The 16,700-nt window shown below is 45.7% G+C and overlaps 3 protein-coding genes across 3 annotated transcripts; 2 read left to right on the top strand and 1 right to left on the bottom strand.

Moving 5' to 3' along the window:
* The first annotated feature begins 215 nt into the window (after window positions 1-215).
* On the top strand, window positions 216-5,598 carry LOC115769079 (spidroin-1). The gene is made up of 5 exons (XM_030713791.1): window positions 216-273; window positions 2,301-3,011; window positions 3,072-3,137; window positions 3,171-4,070; window positions 4,943-5,598. Exons 1-5 carry the CDS (start codon window positions 216-218, stop codon window positions 5,596-5,598), a joined length of 2,391 nt encoding a protein of 796 aa, XP_030569651.1.
* Window positions 5,599-7,168: 1,570 nt separating this feature from the next.
* Window positions 7,169-8,053, bottom strand: LOC115769083. The gene is made up of 2 exons (XM_030713796.1): window positions 7,993-8,053; window positions 7,169-7,917 (listed from the first exon to the last, which is right to left on the bottom strand). Exons 1-2 carry the CDS (start codon window positions 8,051-8,053, stop codon window positions 7,169-7,171), a joined length of 810 nt encoding a protein of 269 aa, XP_030569656.1.
* A 5,459-nt stretch (window positions 8,054-13,512) lies between these two features.
* Window positions 13,513-15,990, top strand: LOC115769073. Its single transcript, XM_030713786.1, has one exon. The coding sequence runs from the start codon at window positions 13,513-13,515 to the stop codon at window positions 15,919-15,921; it is 2,409 nt and encodes an 802-aa protein (XP_030569646.1). The 3' UTR covers window positions 15,922-15,990.
* Window positions 15,991-16,700: the final 710 nt, after the last annotated feature.

Below are 16,700 nucleotides of genomic sequence, written 5' to 3' on the forward strand. Positions count from 1 at the left end.
CAAAAACAACAAACAGCGGGAAAAAAAGATACGTCGAAAACACGACAATAACAGCGCACGATAAAAGTCGCCAGCGGGCAAAAACGCGCTCATTGTGTGCGCTGTTTTCGCAACGGTAAATTAGCTAGCGCAGGACCGCAGCACAGATCCACAGATACTGGCAACAGATATCAGATACAGATACACACAGCTATAGATACGCCGTCAGGATGAGGATGCGCCACGCATTTGCTGGATTAATTGTGTGTTGGCTGGCAGTTTGTCAACCGCAAGGTAAATATTTTTGTGCCTCGGCGCAGCGCTAACAACAATAGCAACAACAACAACAACAACAACAACAGCAAAAGCAACAAGAGGAACAAGAGCAACAGCAGCAATAACAATAGCAACAATGGCAGCACGAACAGCGGGTAGACTGGATAATGACACCAAAACACACACACCTACACACACACACACACATACGCACACACATCCGCGTACTTTTAGGCTTTGATATTACAGCAATAATTGCAAAATTATCGCTGGATTTTGTGCCAACGTGCGCAGCATACTGACAGACGAAAAAGGACAGCAACAACAACAACAACAACAAGGAGAACAACAACAACAACAACAGCAAGCACAAAAAGCGCAGTCTGCCAGGCTGAAAAGCTCTGGCGTTAAATAGTCGCTCAAAGTCAAGTGTGATTACAACGCGCACAACATTTACTTACGCTTAAAGTTTGAATGATGTCACAACAACAACAACCACAAATTTGAATATAATTATGTGTATGCCATATACATATGTCATATATGTTTGCCATATATATATATATGCCAAGTAGAGAGCGCCCAACAATGCTCGACTCTCTCGTGATACGTAAAATGCTGCAAGAACTGTTTGCGAATTACAACAGCAGCTCTTAAGTTGCGTGCGCATTTTTGTTTTTTGTTTTTTTTCGTGTTTTTCAAGTGCATTTTTACAGAAGTTTCTACTGTGTGATTTTTTAGGCAATTACCTTTTATTTATTTTATTTTTTTGCTGTGATAACTACCTTGTGCTAGCTAATGAACATTTTGTGTAAATGGTTGCTACAGTAGTAAGGCCCTATAAAGCCAATAGAGGCAATTTGCTTAACAAAGGCTTAAGAATTGTGGTTATGGTTCCAAAACAAAACAGAGCACAAATCTTATTGAATGGCCCAGGATTTTTAATTGTAAAGTAAAATAGTTTTGATTTTTTTAAATGTTAGAATTTCTTTTCTTATTTTCTTTTGTTTTTTTTTTCTATTTATTTATTTTATTTATTCAATTATTTGATCATTTTATGATTAATGATAACCAAACAACGGTGGTGCTTTTTTCATTTTCGGCGACAAAATTCATTGAATCACAGTAATCTACCTTTAAAAAAAACTACTGTTGATATATTTAAATTATTTATTTATTGATTTGCATGTTTAGTTAAAACTAAAGCTAACCTTCGGCCATTTACAGGATCGAAGTGTAATTTGGATGTATATTTTGTTTTTTGTTTCCTTTTACTTTTAATATTTTATACTGTTAGTATACTTTTTTTTCAAATATGCTAAATATTAGTTTTGACAGAACTTTTTATGAATTATATAATTGATTTCTGCAACTATTAAACATATATTCCTTAAAGTGTGTATGCTTTATGCACACGAATATCCAAATTTTTGCGAGACATTTTAACCTTATAATATTTGCTGGTGTTTGATATAATTGCAATACTTTATTTCAAATCGTTTAGTGCAGTAAACTAAGATTCTTGGAAATACATAAAATTTGCATGATTTTGGCTCACTCGAGTTTCTAAAAGCAAAGCGCAGAGCAAAAAACTTTGCCTAAAGTTGTTCACGGCTCAAAAAACAAACAGCGAGCAAAATTTCAAAATAATTATAATGCAAAAAATAGAGCGCACATTAAATGATATTCAAATTAGAATCAGTCCAAAATAAAAATGAAAAAAAGCCCCAAAACAAATAAGGCAACGCGCCGAGCGATGCGTGAGGAACAAGTTTGAGGAATTCTTTCAGCCAGTTTAGTTGTTGTTCTTGTTGTTGTTTCTGTAACAGAGGGATGTGTATGTGTCTGTGTGTGTGTGTGTGTTTGTGGATGGGTGGGTGGGGGGGATTATATATGCATGGAGCTTGTGATATGTTTACCTTAAATAACGCACAACAAATAACAAAGTTTCGCCAGATGAGCGAAAACTTTTGCATTTAACTTATGGTCGCATCTCAAGCAGAACTTGCACCTCACACTTTTCCGCTCTCTCTTTATCACTTTAGCTGAGGCACAGTTCGCTCCATTCGGACAGCCAGCTTACGGCGGACAGCCTGGTTTCTTTGGAGGTGGACGCGGTCCACGTCAGGGCTCCGCGTCCCGGGCCAACACGAATGCTTATGAGCGCCAGGTGGACTTTGGCAATGTGGAGTACACGCAGGGTCTATCTAACTCGCGTGCGGTAACCCGGCAGAACGGCCAGCGCATCGTGTCGGACAGCGAGGCGCGCACGCGTGACGTGGATCTGGGAGGATTGCAGATTGGGAATACGCTGACGCGCACACGCACCAATGCGAATGGCGCGGTGAGCGGCGGCGTGGCCGATCAGTTCCGCATTGGCAACTTGGGCCTGGGCGCCTCCCTGTCACCGGACAATCTGCGTCAGGGTTTCGGACTGCAGCGCGGCGCCGATGGCGACGTGCGCCTCGGCCTGGGCCTGCTCAGCCTCGACCTGGACAACAATGTGCAGAACAGCAACACGCTCGGTCAGGCGACGGTCAATGCCCAGGGCCGCGGTGCTCGCGTCGGCTCCAACAGCAACAGCCGCACCAACAACCAGCAGTTCGGTGGCGTCAATGTCAAGGAGACCTTCAGCAACTCGAATGCCTATGGACGCACCCGTTTCGGCCAGACGTCGGCCAATGCGGCCGGGTTTGGCGAGAATGCGGCAACGCGCGGCGTCAACTACGGCAACTTCGGCGGCGGCTTTCGACGTCGCCGCACGCCGCAAGTCGCCTATCGCCCGCAGCAGCAGCAGCCGCTGGCTTTCGCTGGAGGCAATCGTCGCGTGGCTCGTCCCAAGCGTCGCGCCCAGTACGTGCCTTTTGGCTACCCTCAGCCCGGCTACAATAACTTTGGCTATGGCGGCTTTGGAGGTTTCGGCAATGTTGACGCCACGGAGCGTCCGCGACGCCAGTTTGGGCGTCCAGGCGGCTTTGGCGGATTTGGCGGCTTCGGTGGTCAGGGTGGCTTTGAACAAGGCGGCTTTGGGCAGCCGGACTACTATAATCAGGGTGGTAAGAGACGCGGCCAGGTGCAATCCTCTGGCAATGCAGGCGCCCAAGGCGGACCCGGCTTTAATCAGCAGGCGGGCAGCAATAACTTTGCCAACCAGAATGCGGACGGCTCACAGAATGCGGGCAGCAGCAGCATCGGCTCCAATCTCGCCGAGGACGGCAGCAGCGGCCAGGTAAGCTCCGCCAACACGAACCAGCAGTCGGGTCCCGGAGGATCGACGAACGGTGCACAAAGCCAGGCGCTCAATTTCCAGGCTGGCGAGCAGCAGGCCTCCAGCTCGAATGCGAATACCAAGCACACTCAGGTGGGCAACCAGGAGACCATCGGCTCTAACAGCGGCTCCACGGCCACCAACAACAATCAGTTCGGCAGCTCTAGCAACACGGCCAACACGGACACGCAGATCGTCCGCGATGGTGACCAGGAGACGATCACATCCGGCGCCAACAGCCAGTCTATCTACCAGGGCGGCAATGACCAGGGCAACGCCGCTGCCAACACCGCGGCGAACATCAGCTCGCAGGTGGGCGCCGACGGCTCCGTAACGAACTCAGCCTCCAGCAGTGCCAGCGCCAGCAGCCAGAACGGCCAGTCGGCCAATGCGAACGCCAATGCCAACGCCGGCGGTAACGGCAACGGTGCCGGAGCGGGCGCCAATGCCAACGGTGGCGGCGGCAAGCGCAATCGCGGCGGCGCCGGCAATGCCAATGCCAACAGCAACGTGTTCGGCGGCTTCAATGGCGGCTTTGGCTTTGGCCGTTAGTTATGCTAAGTCAATTTAAACAGCACCACCAGCACCACCAGCACCACCAACACCACCACCACAACCACCACCTTTTTTCTATATACTCACTCAAATATTTTGTTCTTTTTTTTTACAACGAATCACTTTAAACACTCGAATAAAATGTATTTGTTAATTTTAAATGTTGCTGCACCAAAATGCACTTATAGGTAAGGGGTTTTTTAGTAAAGGGGGGAGGTAAATATGAACATTTTGTAATCATGGCTGTTTCACGTACTTCATCTTTATTTGCTTGTTATCGGTTAATCGATAATTATCGATTACTTTTCACATTTGATTTGATCGATTAATAGGTAAATATTGATACTTGATACAGATTTGATCTGTATTTTGTTTAAATTATTGCTTTCGATTCTATTTTCATATAGATTCTATTTTCGATATACATTTCCATTATTGAATAATCGATTATTTTGGGCGCTATTCTCATATTTTATATATATCATTTATTGTCGATTAATCGATCATTTTAATATGTGGCATATTTATTTTTTTGTCGATTAACTGATAATTCTCAATTATTTGTTTATAATTTTGTTTAATTTATTTATCTATTATGTAATTTTATTATTGATTAATGCATTAATTGGGCACATGGTTATTTGTAGTTTCGTGCAATTTGACAACATTTAAAACTTGTTTTTTTACCCCAAATGATATTATAAAATATTTTTTACTAGCTGAATGTTCGCATTCGGATTTGCACATTTCTGGCTGTGAGCACGAACGATGCACATTCGTTGCATACTTTGAGGCAACAGCACTAAACCCAATGTTTCCCTCTCTTTCCCACTCTCCCGCTGTCATATTCTATGGCCTGTGCAGTGCGCTACCGCACCCAGCAGCAGGTGCAGCTGCAGCGCTGGCGTCCGAGACCCCGAAACAGCAGCTCGGTTGGGGACAACATCGAGTATCTGTTTATAAATCGATCGTCGCGCCTGGAGGACTTGCAGCCGGTGGTAAACACTTCGATCGATGCGTTCGGCGACTACGATGTTAGCCAGCGACAAGGCCGCACGTTCAGCATCATCTCCGACTGGATCAGCAGCTTGTTTGGCTCCTGCGTCACGCCTTGCACCATGGAGGCCTATCAGCAGAATCGCTGCTGCGAGACCTATGTCTTAGGACCGCCGCCGCCACCGCCACAGACGTGCTGCTTGGTGCCAGGACCGCCACAACAGCTGCCACCACCACCGCCACCCCCTCCGCCACCGCTGCCACCCCGCCCGCTGCCGCCTATGCCAGCGCCACCTCGCTATCCCATGCCCTATCCGCTGCCAGGGCCCGTGCTGCCCGGCAAGAATACGCCTGTCATGGTTATAGCCACGCCCATCAATTGCTGCACAGTGTGTACGTACACCTACTATGGCCCGCCTCCCTGTGGTCGCTTCAACTACAACAACTACAACAACTACAACAACAACAGCAATGGAAACAAGCGAGTGACTATCTATGTTCCACCTCCGTACTACGGTCGTTGAGCATAGGTCGGAAATCTAGCTATTAAGAGCCTAGTGTTATGAACCGGCACCCCGTAGATTATAGTTCAGCATCTTATTGTCTCTGTCTAGCCCCTTTCTATGGTTGCCTCCAGCCTCCCTTTGTGGTTGCTTCTGGTTCTCTGATAATCTCGAAAAGTGCTTTATGTCAGTTTTTGGTTCTCGGCCTGTCAGAAATGCGGCAAAAACAAAAAGAAATAAAAAATAAAATAAAACAGGTAACAGAGTTGGGGGCAAAGCTTGCATGCCAGAAATATGGGCATGTTTCTGCTTCTGGAACTGGAACTGGAACTGGTACCGAGAACCGGCGACGTGCAGGCGCCTGCAACAGAATAAAGTTGCGCTCTGCCCTAAACCAAACTCGAGCCTAACCAGCTACTGAGTAAGCTCATGCCGTTGCTCTTTTTTTACCTGTATATAGATATCTTGCGACGAAGTATCGAAGTTTAAGCATGCCCTAAGTGTTTTCTGTGCTCTAAGAAATTAATAGCTTGGGTTCTGGTTTTTGTTTATGTTCTCTATTTTTTTTTAAATATATATAGTAAAGAACACATGTATGGTTGCTGTTATTATTTTATATAGATTTTCTTGTATTATTTATTTTTTAGGTGAATGCTTCTGAAATTAAAATGGCAGGGCTCCAAGAATATCTTTCCAGACGTGTATAGATTTTGTTTATGTGGCGGCATAAGTGTATGTTACTCCATATAATAATAATAGTAAGCCCAAAAAGAAGCACAAGTTTTTTGAGAATTGAAATCAGAAAATTCCAAAAGTTTAAGATATTTTAAGCCTGAGCTTATAAATTTTTAGGTAAGATTTCTAAACTGTGATTTTTAAATATATAGGAGCATATGCATGTCTCGATAAACTTGCTATCGATATATTTGATAGCGCATGCAGGGTTCGTTGTACGTGTGCCGGTGCTTTGCTATCTTGTAGCCTTTTGTTGTTGTCCATTTTTGCGATATGTGTTCGCTCCTTTGTTGTGCCTTTTTGTGCCGTTGACTTTGGCTTCGGTTTGTCTGTGTGTGTGTGTTGTTTTTTGTCGGCTTTATGCACGTAAGGACACTGAAATTTATAACAGCCTGTGCCCAGGCACAGGTCTCTGACAGAGTCGCTGGCTGTCTGGATGGCAGCCACAAACGACAGGCTGGGAAACGAGACACGGAACATGGGACATGGGACATGGGCACAGGCACAGTACACGTCACGTCAGCGGCACAACAAAGCTGATAACTGCAGGCACTGCGCCGCCGTCGTCGTCAGATTCTGATAAGCGCTGGAAAAACAAGGCCGGCCCCACATAGGAGTCGCAGCTAGCCGGAAGCAGAGAGCCCAACACATCGCGCGCCTTTGTCATTTCTCATAATGTTAATTTATATTCAGTTCAGTCTAAGCAAATAGCATACAAAAAAAAATAGCCGCATGCCGTACAGTGACAGCCGGGTAGAGGAGGCGGGACACAGATTATAGAGGAAAGCCAGAGTCGAAGGAGCTGTGGGAATAAATAGTTGGCACAAGCCATGCATGGTAGCCTTAGATGGGCGCCTTAGTTGTAGAATTGCTGATGGCGACGACGCGCTGGGGTGGCGGCAACGAAACGGCGCTCGCTGAACACCTCCTGGCCGGGTGCACCGCTATCTGTGGCCGAGTAGAGCAGGAGGGGAATCTCCTCGACGCTGGTCTTCTGCTGCTGCGCCGAGTTGCGCACGCCGGAGCGGAGCAGCTCGTTGCTGGAGAGGCGGCGTGTGCTGGGGCCGGTCGAGGCGGGTACAGCGGCCTCCGGAGCGGGCACAGTGGCACCCTCTAGCAGTTGGGTATCGTCGTTGTCGTTCTGCTGCAATGGCGCATCCTCGGGCTGGGCCACGGCAATGGTGTTGCCCACTGGGGCATTGGCGCCATCCTCGGTCTGAGCATCGTCCGCAATTATGGAGCTGCCCTGAAGCAGAGCCTCAATGTTCTCTACATTGGAGAGACCGTTGATCTGGAGCTGATCGTGCAGCTCGCTGGGTATAGCAATAGCCTGCACATCCTTGTGGCCGGAAATGCCGTTGGGCGTGGGAATGAATTGGACATTCTCGGGTATCTGATCGGTGGGATAAACTGGCACAAGCTCGGCCTCGTTATCGTTGCTTGACTTCAGCAGGATCAGCGAAATGGGCACGATCTTCTTGAACTTGAGCAGCACCAGCTTCTTGATGGCCACCGCGCCAGGAAAGACGCGACTTTGGGCGCCATGGGGCTTGGCAATTAGACCGCGCTGCTGCTGCTGGAAGCGGTGTCCAGCCACATGACGAGCTTAGCCACACACAAACAAATAGAGAGAGACTGTTTAATATGGGCCCGATTGCAATATTGGCAGATACTACTCACCATCGCTAACGGCGGCCAGGGCCAGGCCAATGGCCAAAAGGGTAAACAGTTTGATTGCCATATCGAATGCTGCAGTCGATTCCAAACTCTGATCTGATCGCTGGTCTGTGTGTGCGTCGCTGGGTGAGAGCGTCTATACAATGGTTTGACTGTTGCCCTAGCAAAGACATTTTATACAGGGTAGCCGCTTGGGGCCACGGTTCTTGCGCGCGATTCTTTCACTCGGTAATCATAAAATCACAGACAGCACAAAAGAAATTAGGCGAAAAATTAGTGCCAGCAAATAAATGAAAATGGGCAAAAGAAGAATAAGCCAGACGTATGCCAGCCAAATGGCAAATGCCAAATTTTATAAACTATGCAAATGTCGCTCGCTAATTTATGCAATCGCGTCGACACGGGCTGGCTGCTTTCTGGACTGATTCTCCAATTGTGGACTGTGGACTGCGCATGCAGCCAACAACTGCCTGTGTGTCTCGGGTCGGGCGAGTCGTTGACCACCAGCTGCATTGGCGAACCCTCTTCCCGATCCCTAGGCACACACCAAATCTCAGATAGCTCTAGAGCTGAACTCCAAAGCCGAAGTGAACCGCATTGCCAATATGTGGCCGCAAATATCTGAGGCGAAAATTTGCATTTTGGGTCGTCGCCATCGGAAAGTTACCAACCATCCAGCTCGCAGCAGTTTTATCTTTTTTAATTTGTAATTTTTTTTTGGGTCAAAAGTGAGATTTTCAAGTAGTCAAGCCAAATTCTTGGACAAAACTCTAATCACGCATTTGTCAATGTTCGCAAGACCCCAATATCTATATATATATATATACATATATATACATATATATATGTGTAACATGTCAGGGTTCGAACAGCCATATCTTTGCTTTCTTATTTGCGCAATATAATATATGGCGAAGTTTTGACATATGTTTTTTTCTTAATACGAGTTTCTAGCCCACATGCGTTGCGGGAGTTCCCCTTTGCGAACGCATTTTTTATTTGTTTACAGCTCATTTTGTTATTTATGGATTATCACACTGGAATGCTGATAATTTTCAGCAACCCATCAAGCGGATTATAGAAGCTTCCTACGGGCTATAGATCGTGATCTTATGCTGAACTCTTGAGTTTTTCATTCCATAGTTACCCCAAAATGATTGTTTAAAGGGAGTCCTACAAGGGAGAGGAGTGCGGCACTACAACTGACATGCTGAGAAGGAGCTGGGGCTCTCTTAGTGAGCAAGAGTTACTTGACCTTCTTTATGACAATTTTCCCCTGATCCGAGCTGAAGAGACTAACTCTTTGGCCATCTGCTTCCCCCTATCCGATGTAAGGACTGGGCACGCACAGTGCGTGGGTATGGCTGTTTCGTCTGCCTCCACTCGGAGCCCGCACTCTGATGATAATATTTAACTGTGTGATGGCTAGTCATAAGTCTTAAGACGACCATTTCTAGTACTATGGGCTAGCGTGAGATCAAGTAGCACCTTAAGTTTTCGGAGTCCCCTGCTACAGCACAAGAAACTAACTGATGTTTTCGGGACTTGGCGAAGGCCCTTGGGAATACTCTAAGCCAATTAGGACGAAACCAGAACCGCCTCTTGCGACTTCATTGCCAAAAATGTTGTTGAAGGTCGAAAGCAGCTGAAGACAGTTCCAACAGCCTGCTACAAGCCTATAGGTTATGCATTGTAAGCAGAGAGCTTCAAATGAAGATATTGTGGATGGTGTCTATTTGATCTTTGCCAAGCTTTTGTCTGAAACAACTCCCAATTGTGAAAAAAACAAAAATGTATATAATAATAATAAATAATACCAAAATCTATTTTCAAGTTCTTCGTTACTTTAGTTTGTTTAATTTATAATGCCCTAACAACTATCTAGCTCTTATGTTTTATATATATATTTATTTAAATATATTTTTGTCAGATTTCCAACTCCTTGTATATTATTATTAAATTTTTGTTACAAAAACAAAATGAATGAAACATTCTATAAAGAGACAAGTCATGGCCTTAAAGTAGTATTCTAAACGAGAAATTAATGAATAAAACTGAAAAAGTCATTATTAGAATCTATTTTACAATCTTATGAAGTCCAAATTGTTTCAAAAGTCTACACTATATTCTTAAGCTTTTTATTTTACAGATAAGATAAAAAGTAAATGATTAGTTTCCATATTAAGCATTATAAAACAAAATACAATAGGTACATCTTATATTGTGTAAATAGTTTATTTATGATAAACCCATGTGATATTTGGGGAAAAAAGGGCTTTAAGACTTTTGTATTTTATGTACATAAAAAAAATGCTTGCACCAAGAACCAATAATGAAGATAACTTGGCCATAAATAAATGGGTTTCTTATTTGCTTACTTACATTATTATTGTATTTTATCCCTTTTTATATTACGTTCAATGTTTCGAGCACAAAGAACTTTGTCATAAATAACTAATATTATTCTGATCTAAATTATGCATATCATGTCAAATTTATTTATATTTAGTTTTAAGATTTATTTTTGAGAAGATCCATAAAGATTTCCAAAGAATAAACAGATCAGACAAAGCATTCGTGGAATGTCTTTGATATATTGTCTGCAGACCTTATAAGCAGTTATTTATGGACTATCATTAATTTTTTAAAAAATAAAACAAAGGAATAGCTTTTATGATATCGAGAAACCATTTTAGCTAAGATCGATTGTTGCTTTCTGATTGTTTTTTCTTTTTGCAGACTCCATTGATTTGGTGTTTTGACCATATTGTGGGGCAGATAAAAATAGTTTTAGTCATTAATTTTCGACTGATCTTGGCTGATTTCAGTATTGTGTGCTGTGCTGTTCCCATTCCCAGTCTCTGGCGAGCCAGCCGCCTGCCTGTTTCTGTTATTCCTGCTTTCACTGCCAGATACGGCCCCCAGACAACGCCCTAGAATCCCAGAGTCCCAGCTGCTGCCACTGTCTAACGATTCATTTGTGTTTATGTGTAAATCTATTTCATATTTCTTTTTTTGATTTTTTAGGCCCGTTTTAGCATAAAAAAATAGCCACGTCAATAATTCATGTTCTGCGAGCTGTGAATCTTCGAGTTTATCTTGGCTTACAACGCGTCTGGCAAAAATATATATTTTTGGCCCATTATGCGGAACATAAACCAATTTTTAATAACTAAATTATGCAAAAAAGAACTGCGAACAGGCCACTGATTTAAACAAAGGCGCGGCAAGACGCATGGGGTTAATTAGTTGGCTGGCCGGTCAGATTGGACCAGGGCTTGGCCAGGTCTGCACCTGGACCTGGAATCGGAAAAAGTGCTAGCCTTATGCTAATGGAAATACATAAAAAACGCATAAATACTCATTAGGCAGGTGTGTGTGAGAGTGCGAGAGTGAGTGTGCCTGCGGCCCTAAAAGAAAGTTGCGCCCCGCATATGTCGCCGTGAGGTCATTATGGGGTCAAAAGTGCTAGAAAGTTATTGGAAAGTTGCAGTTTTTTTGTCTCTATTTCATTTTGGGAATATCATTTAAAATTCTCTTGAACTAGAACAAAGATCAGTGTCAGCATTTGCCCAATCATCAAAAGAATTAGTTCGCGGCGAACTATTCAACTTGCTGTGAATGCGAGTCGAACTGTTATTCAATTAATTAAGCTTTGATTGCTTAAGCTGCGAGCTTTTTAAAAGCTTAAAGAGCGAAGAATAACTGGAACTGAACTTGTTCGGGTCTGCAGCTTCATGAGCTAGTTGAACAAATTCGAATTAATTTATTGATCCATGTAGTTCTCATTAGATATTGAGACTGAAAATATTATTTATGCCTTTTTCTACTAAAATCCCTTGAATTGGTAACCATGCACTCTTCCACATACCACGATAACATGTCAAAATATTCTAGTACAGCAAGTTAAATATATCAAATTAATTTGAATTTTACCTTATGTACCTACTACATATGACTTATTATATATACTGATAAGAAAGAGTAAGGTACTGCAGCTTCTGATCTACAAGCTTTCCTTCAACATTAAATATATTTTATAATAATAAGAATGCATAAAAATATTTGTATTGTCTAACTGGCTGCCGCTGATTGGTAATTAACGCATAGCCCAAGCCGATGCTGAAATATATACCCTTACCTAATCTTATGTGATAAAGGTGCACGCTCTGTCTGGATTTTGGGATATTCCATCCGCAAGTGTGGAAAAACTACGGAAAGCAGTTGTAGGAAACTTTTTCGTTGATCAAATTCATTTGAGTCGTGTTTCACACTTTTTGCACAATCCATCCCTTTTTGGGGGAAATGGAATACGGTGCATGACATTTTGTCTTCCACTCATCTAAAAGAATCTTTACGAAACGAATCTTTGACACATGTTTTACGCGTTGCTCAAAATGCTCTCCTCTTGAATAAAAATGTCATATATTGTAAGTGCGAAACTTTATTTTGCGGCTAAATTTTCAAATGTGTATGTTAAATATACCTTCAAAATAATAAAATAATAATATTAATAAAAAAATTTTTAATAGTAAATTAATAATATTAAAAGTTATTTAGAATAATAGTAATAACAATAATAGTACTGTAGTTATAATAATAAAAAATAATAATAAATTAAATTCCAACAATTTAAACCAATTTTATTGAGCTGGTTCGCTCAAAGGCTTAAATAGTTTCATAGAATTAGCTCAAATAAGTTGATGAACTGGCTCCAGAAAAATGCTACACCTATGAAATGCCGCTCGCTGCTCCGTTCTCGCTGAGGTCACCCGCTGGATCAACGCGACCGCCGACCGACGACCGTCGATCTGCGACCCGCGACTTGCGGTCAAGATACGCCAAATTAATTTACCGCCCATCGGCGGCGGCAGATGAGCAGCAGCTGAACAAATGTAGCGGGTATCTGGCCGGTCTCACTCGCGGCCTCTGTCCCTCTCGCAGTGTTGGATTCTCGCTCTCGCCGGCTGCGGCTCTCTTAGGCAAATTGTAGCTGGCACATAAAAAGCTCAGGTCGGCGCGCACGCTCAAACAGTTGGCCAAAAGAAACGTCTGTCTCTGGACCAAAGCAAAGCGAACGGAGGCGAGAAAAGCAAAAAAAAAAAAAAAAAAAAAAAAACAAAAACAAAAGATAAACCCACAACAACAGCAACAATTCCGATAGCTAAAACGATAACTGTGCTTCTTTGTGTGCGTGTGTGTATGTGTGTTTGTGTATGTGTGTGAGTCTGTAATAATCAGTTTGTGCAATAGAAGCTTCCAGCCGGGCTCCCAGCTGTAAATCCCGAGACATGACCAAATTTCTGGCGCTTTGCCTGCGCCTGGGCCTAGTTCTGGTCCTGGCCGCAGCAGTGGCCCAGGCTGAGGTGAAGCCTGCAAAGGCCGCGCCCGCCGACAAGGAGCTGCCGCCGTCGCCGCCTCTGGCCATCGAGCAGTCCACGGAGTCACCCATTGCGGACATGGCGCTGATTGGTAGGCAACAGAAACCACCCAATTAACGACCAGCTCAATAGAAGACAACTAATGTCATGTGTTTTACTTTTTTTTCATGTGTTCCACAATTTTTTTTCTGTGTCTGTGTACGCGTGTCTCACTTGTGCTCTTCTGTTTGTGGCCGCAGAGGATGCGCCAGTGGTGCCCAAGCTGCCCACCGAGAAGCCGCCAGTGGCAACGGTCGCTGATACCAGTGAAACGGTCCTTAGCTCGCCCGCCAAATCGTCGGAGCAGCCACAGCCGCTGCTGCAGCAGTCGGATGAGAAGGCCGCCCAGCCGCACACCGTTGCAGACTTCATTATTCATCCCTTGATTGCCTTCAAGCCACGCCAGGCCGCGTTGGATGAGCTGCAGGCTCAGGGCAAGCAGGCAGCGCCTGCTGGCGGCTCGACCACTTCCACCTCGCCTGGCACCTGGCTGTTCGGCATGAATCCGGGCCAGGGCTTGGGCTCTTCCTTCTCGACGCTGGCGGGCTCCGTTTCTGGCTGGTTTAATGATCGTCTGGCCGCCGCCGGACAGCAGCTGCCCTCATTGCCCGGCTTGCCCGGTCTGGTCGATACGCCAGTGCGTGACAGCGGCAGCACCACCACAAGCACCACCACTCAGCGTCCCGATATTGTTGTCCGCCTCCAGCAGCGTCCCAACAGAAGGCGCGGCAATGGCAACATCATTGGCAATGGCAACGGCAACGGCAATGCCAACCGCAATGGCAATCGCCAGGGCAATCGCCAGGGTAATCGCCAGGGCAACAATGGCAATCGCGTCCAGCGTCCCAATCGTTTTAACAATCAGCTGGACTCGCTAGAGTCGGAGGAGTACGATGATGTCGATTACTTCAATGGTAATCAATTCGACGAGGAGTTCTACGACGAGGAGGAAGAGGATGTCGATGTGGACGACCTGGTCCACAACGATGAGGACCAGTCACTGGAGCATGTCGATGACAATGATAACGAAGATGATGACGACCAGCTGGATCAGCAGTCCGCCGAACAGCCATCCGTCGAGCAGCAAACGCAGAAACAAAAGCCTAAGCAACGACGCCGACCTGCCCAGACACAGGTGGTGCGACGCAAGCAGACACAGACGCTGTCGCAGTCGCCGGCGCAGTCGCAGCGTCGCCAGCAGGCGCAGCATGTAAGGCGTGGCCATCCCGTGCAGCAGCCACTGGCGGTGCTGGAGCAGGCCGATGATGAGGATGAGGAGGAGGATGATGATGCGGAGGTCGAGCTGGAGGATGACGACGATACCGAAAATGAGGAGCACTATGCGCCTGCACAATACACTCAATCCTCGCGCAAATCTCAGGGCCAAACTGGCTTCATCCAAAACGGCCAACAGAGCTTGATCAATCAGATACGCAGATTCACCTTCGGCCAAACTCCCGCCGAGGTAGGCAACAAGATACGCAAATCGCAGTCCAGCCAGAGCCCCTCCAGGACTGGAGCGCGCCGACCACAGCAGACCACACTGCTGGTGAACCGCAATGGCCAGACCGTCTATGTGGCGCCCGAGCTGCTCAACCTGAGCCCCAACTACCCAAACTATGGCTACGTGTCCACCCCAACCAAGGTGCAGAAGCAGCAGCGCGTGCCGGCCAGTCCTTACCCGCAGCCACCGCTGACGGTGCCACTGCGTCGCAAGGGACGTCCCACGCAGTACATAACGATACCCTGGAGCCAGCTGGGACTCGCGTCGCCCGAGCGCCAGTCGGTGGTATCGCTGGCCGAGGGCATTCAGGCCCAGCCGCTCATCCTTAACATCCCCGATAGCGCGATCAGCACGGTGCCCGTGCGCGGCTCCACGGCAGCCAGTGGTCAGAACAAGAAGAAGAAGCGCCCAACACTAACGGCTGCAGCGGTGCCCCTGCTGGCCGATGCCTCTCTCATGGACATCTTCCAGCCACCACAAATTCCGCCTTCCCGCACCGGCTCCAGCTCCAGCTCCAGTTCGAGTGCCAAGCCCAAGCCCAAGCCCGTGCTGATTGCTGCCAAGCCGGTTAATGCTGGTTCTGGTGCTGGCCTGCTGCCTACACGTATACGTCCTGCCACAATTGTGGAGAAAGCGCCCGCCATGGAGTCCGCCGAGAAGCCGCAAGCCCAGCCACAGAGCGAGCAGCAGCAGCAGAAGACAACAGCTGAAGCCGCGTCCGCTGCCGCAGCTAACATTACCCCCGATATGCCAACGGATGCCGCGAAGGCTACGCCAGAACAGGAGTACATTCTTGTCGGCGAAGACAACGAGCCAGGTCTCTCCCGCCATGTGCAGCCCGTCTATGGTGATGCGCGTTACGTCTCCTACGGCGACTTCCATCCCTACTTCGATCTTTTGCACCAGAACCGACGCTTTGCGCTCCGCAAGGTGGGCCGCGCCCTGGACGCGGAGGTGCCCATGGACGCCGCTGAGGCCTCCGCGGATTCACCCATTGTCCCAGTCTAGTTGTATAACGAGAGCACAAACTGATAAATGAGAAACGAATGCGTAAAAGAAAAGAAAGAAACAAAGAAAAATCTGAAAAATAACCCAAAAATGATTTTCAATCAACCCGAGTGCAAAAAAAATAAATTTTTTTACATTTTTTTTATTGTTGTTGTGTGTGTGTGTGTGTCCCAGAGCCAGAGAGAGAGAGAGAGAGGAATAGAAGTTGTAGTCAAGTCTTAGCCAAAACAATCCCAAATGACCGCAAATGCTAATTGGTGTGAACCCAAAGTGAACTCCAGAACAAAAAACTACTAGAGAAAACCGCATATTATGAATATATATTTTTTTTCTTCTTTTTTTTAATGTGATTCTTGATTGCCATTCATAATTAATGCCGTTGATCGGCGTGCGTTGACCCGGCCCGAAGTCTTGAATATTAATGGGGCGCGTGCGCTTTGACCGATTTAAATGGGGCTTTGACCAATTAGCGAAATGGCCAAAGAAAAGAAAGATTAAGAATTCAAAATATTTCTTAGACATCGATCGAGCGTAAACATAACTCAAGGAACTAGTTATTCAAAAGATTCTAACGGTAGTTTCTATAAACAGTAAATGACATTTGCATACATTTAAAGACAGAGAAATCTAGAAGTTCCTGTCGTATCGTTAATATGCATATCAATTGAACTGAGAAGTGACAGCTACATCTAGTTGCTAGCTTTAGCAGCTACTTTGCAAGCAAGTTTTATAGCAGGCAGCTTTGCAACCCAAGGATATTTAAGCAGCTTTCAGGTAGA

This window comes from Drosophila novamexicana, unplaced genomic scaffold (assembly GCF_003285875.2).
Source record: "Drosophila novamexicana strain 15010-1031.04,08,12 unplaced genomic scaffold, DnovRS2.1 tig00002253-arrow-arrow-pilon, whole genome shotgun sequence".
NCBI lineage: Eukaryota > Metazoa > Arthropoda > Insecta > Diptera > Drosophilidae > Drosophila > Drosophila novamexicana.

Coding starts and splice junctions, on each gene's coding strand:
- LOC115769079 (XM_030713791.1), top strand. CDS start 216: ATGCGCCACGCATTTGCTGGATTAATTGTGTGTTGGCTGGCAGTTTGT. Junction 274..2,300: donor GGCAGTTTGTCAACCGCAAG/GTAAATATTTTT, acceptor TTATCACTTTAG/CTGAGGCACAGTTCGCTCCA. Junction 3,012..3,071: donor CGGCGGCGGCTTTCGACGTC/GCCGCACGCCGC, acceptor CTTTCGCTGGAG/GCAATCGTCGCGTGGCTCGT.
- LOC115769083 (XM_030713796.1), bottom strand. CDS start 8,053: ATGGCAATCAAACTGTTTACCCTTTTGGCCATTGGCCTGGCCCTGGCC. Junction 7,918..7,992: donor CCTGGCCGCCGTTAGCGATG/GTGAGTAGTATC, acceptor TGTGTGGCTAAG/CTCGTCATGTGGCTGGACAC.
- LOC115769073 (XM_030713786.1), top strand. CDS start 13,513: ATGTCATGTGTTTTACTTTTTTTTCATGTGTTCCACAATTTTTTTTCT.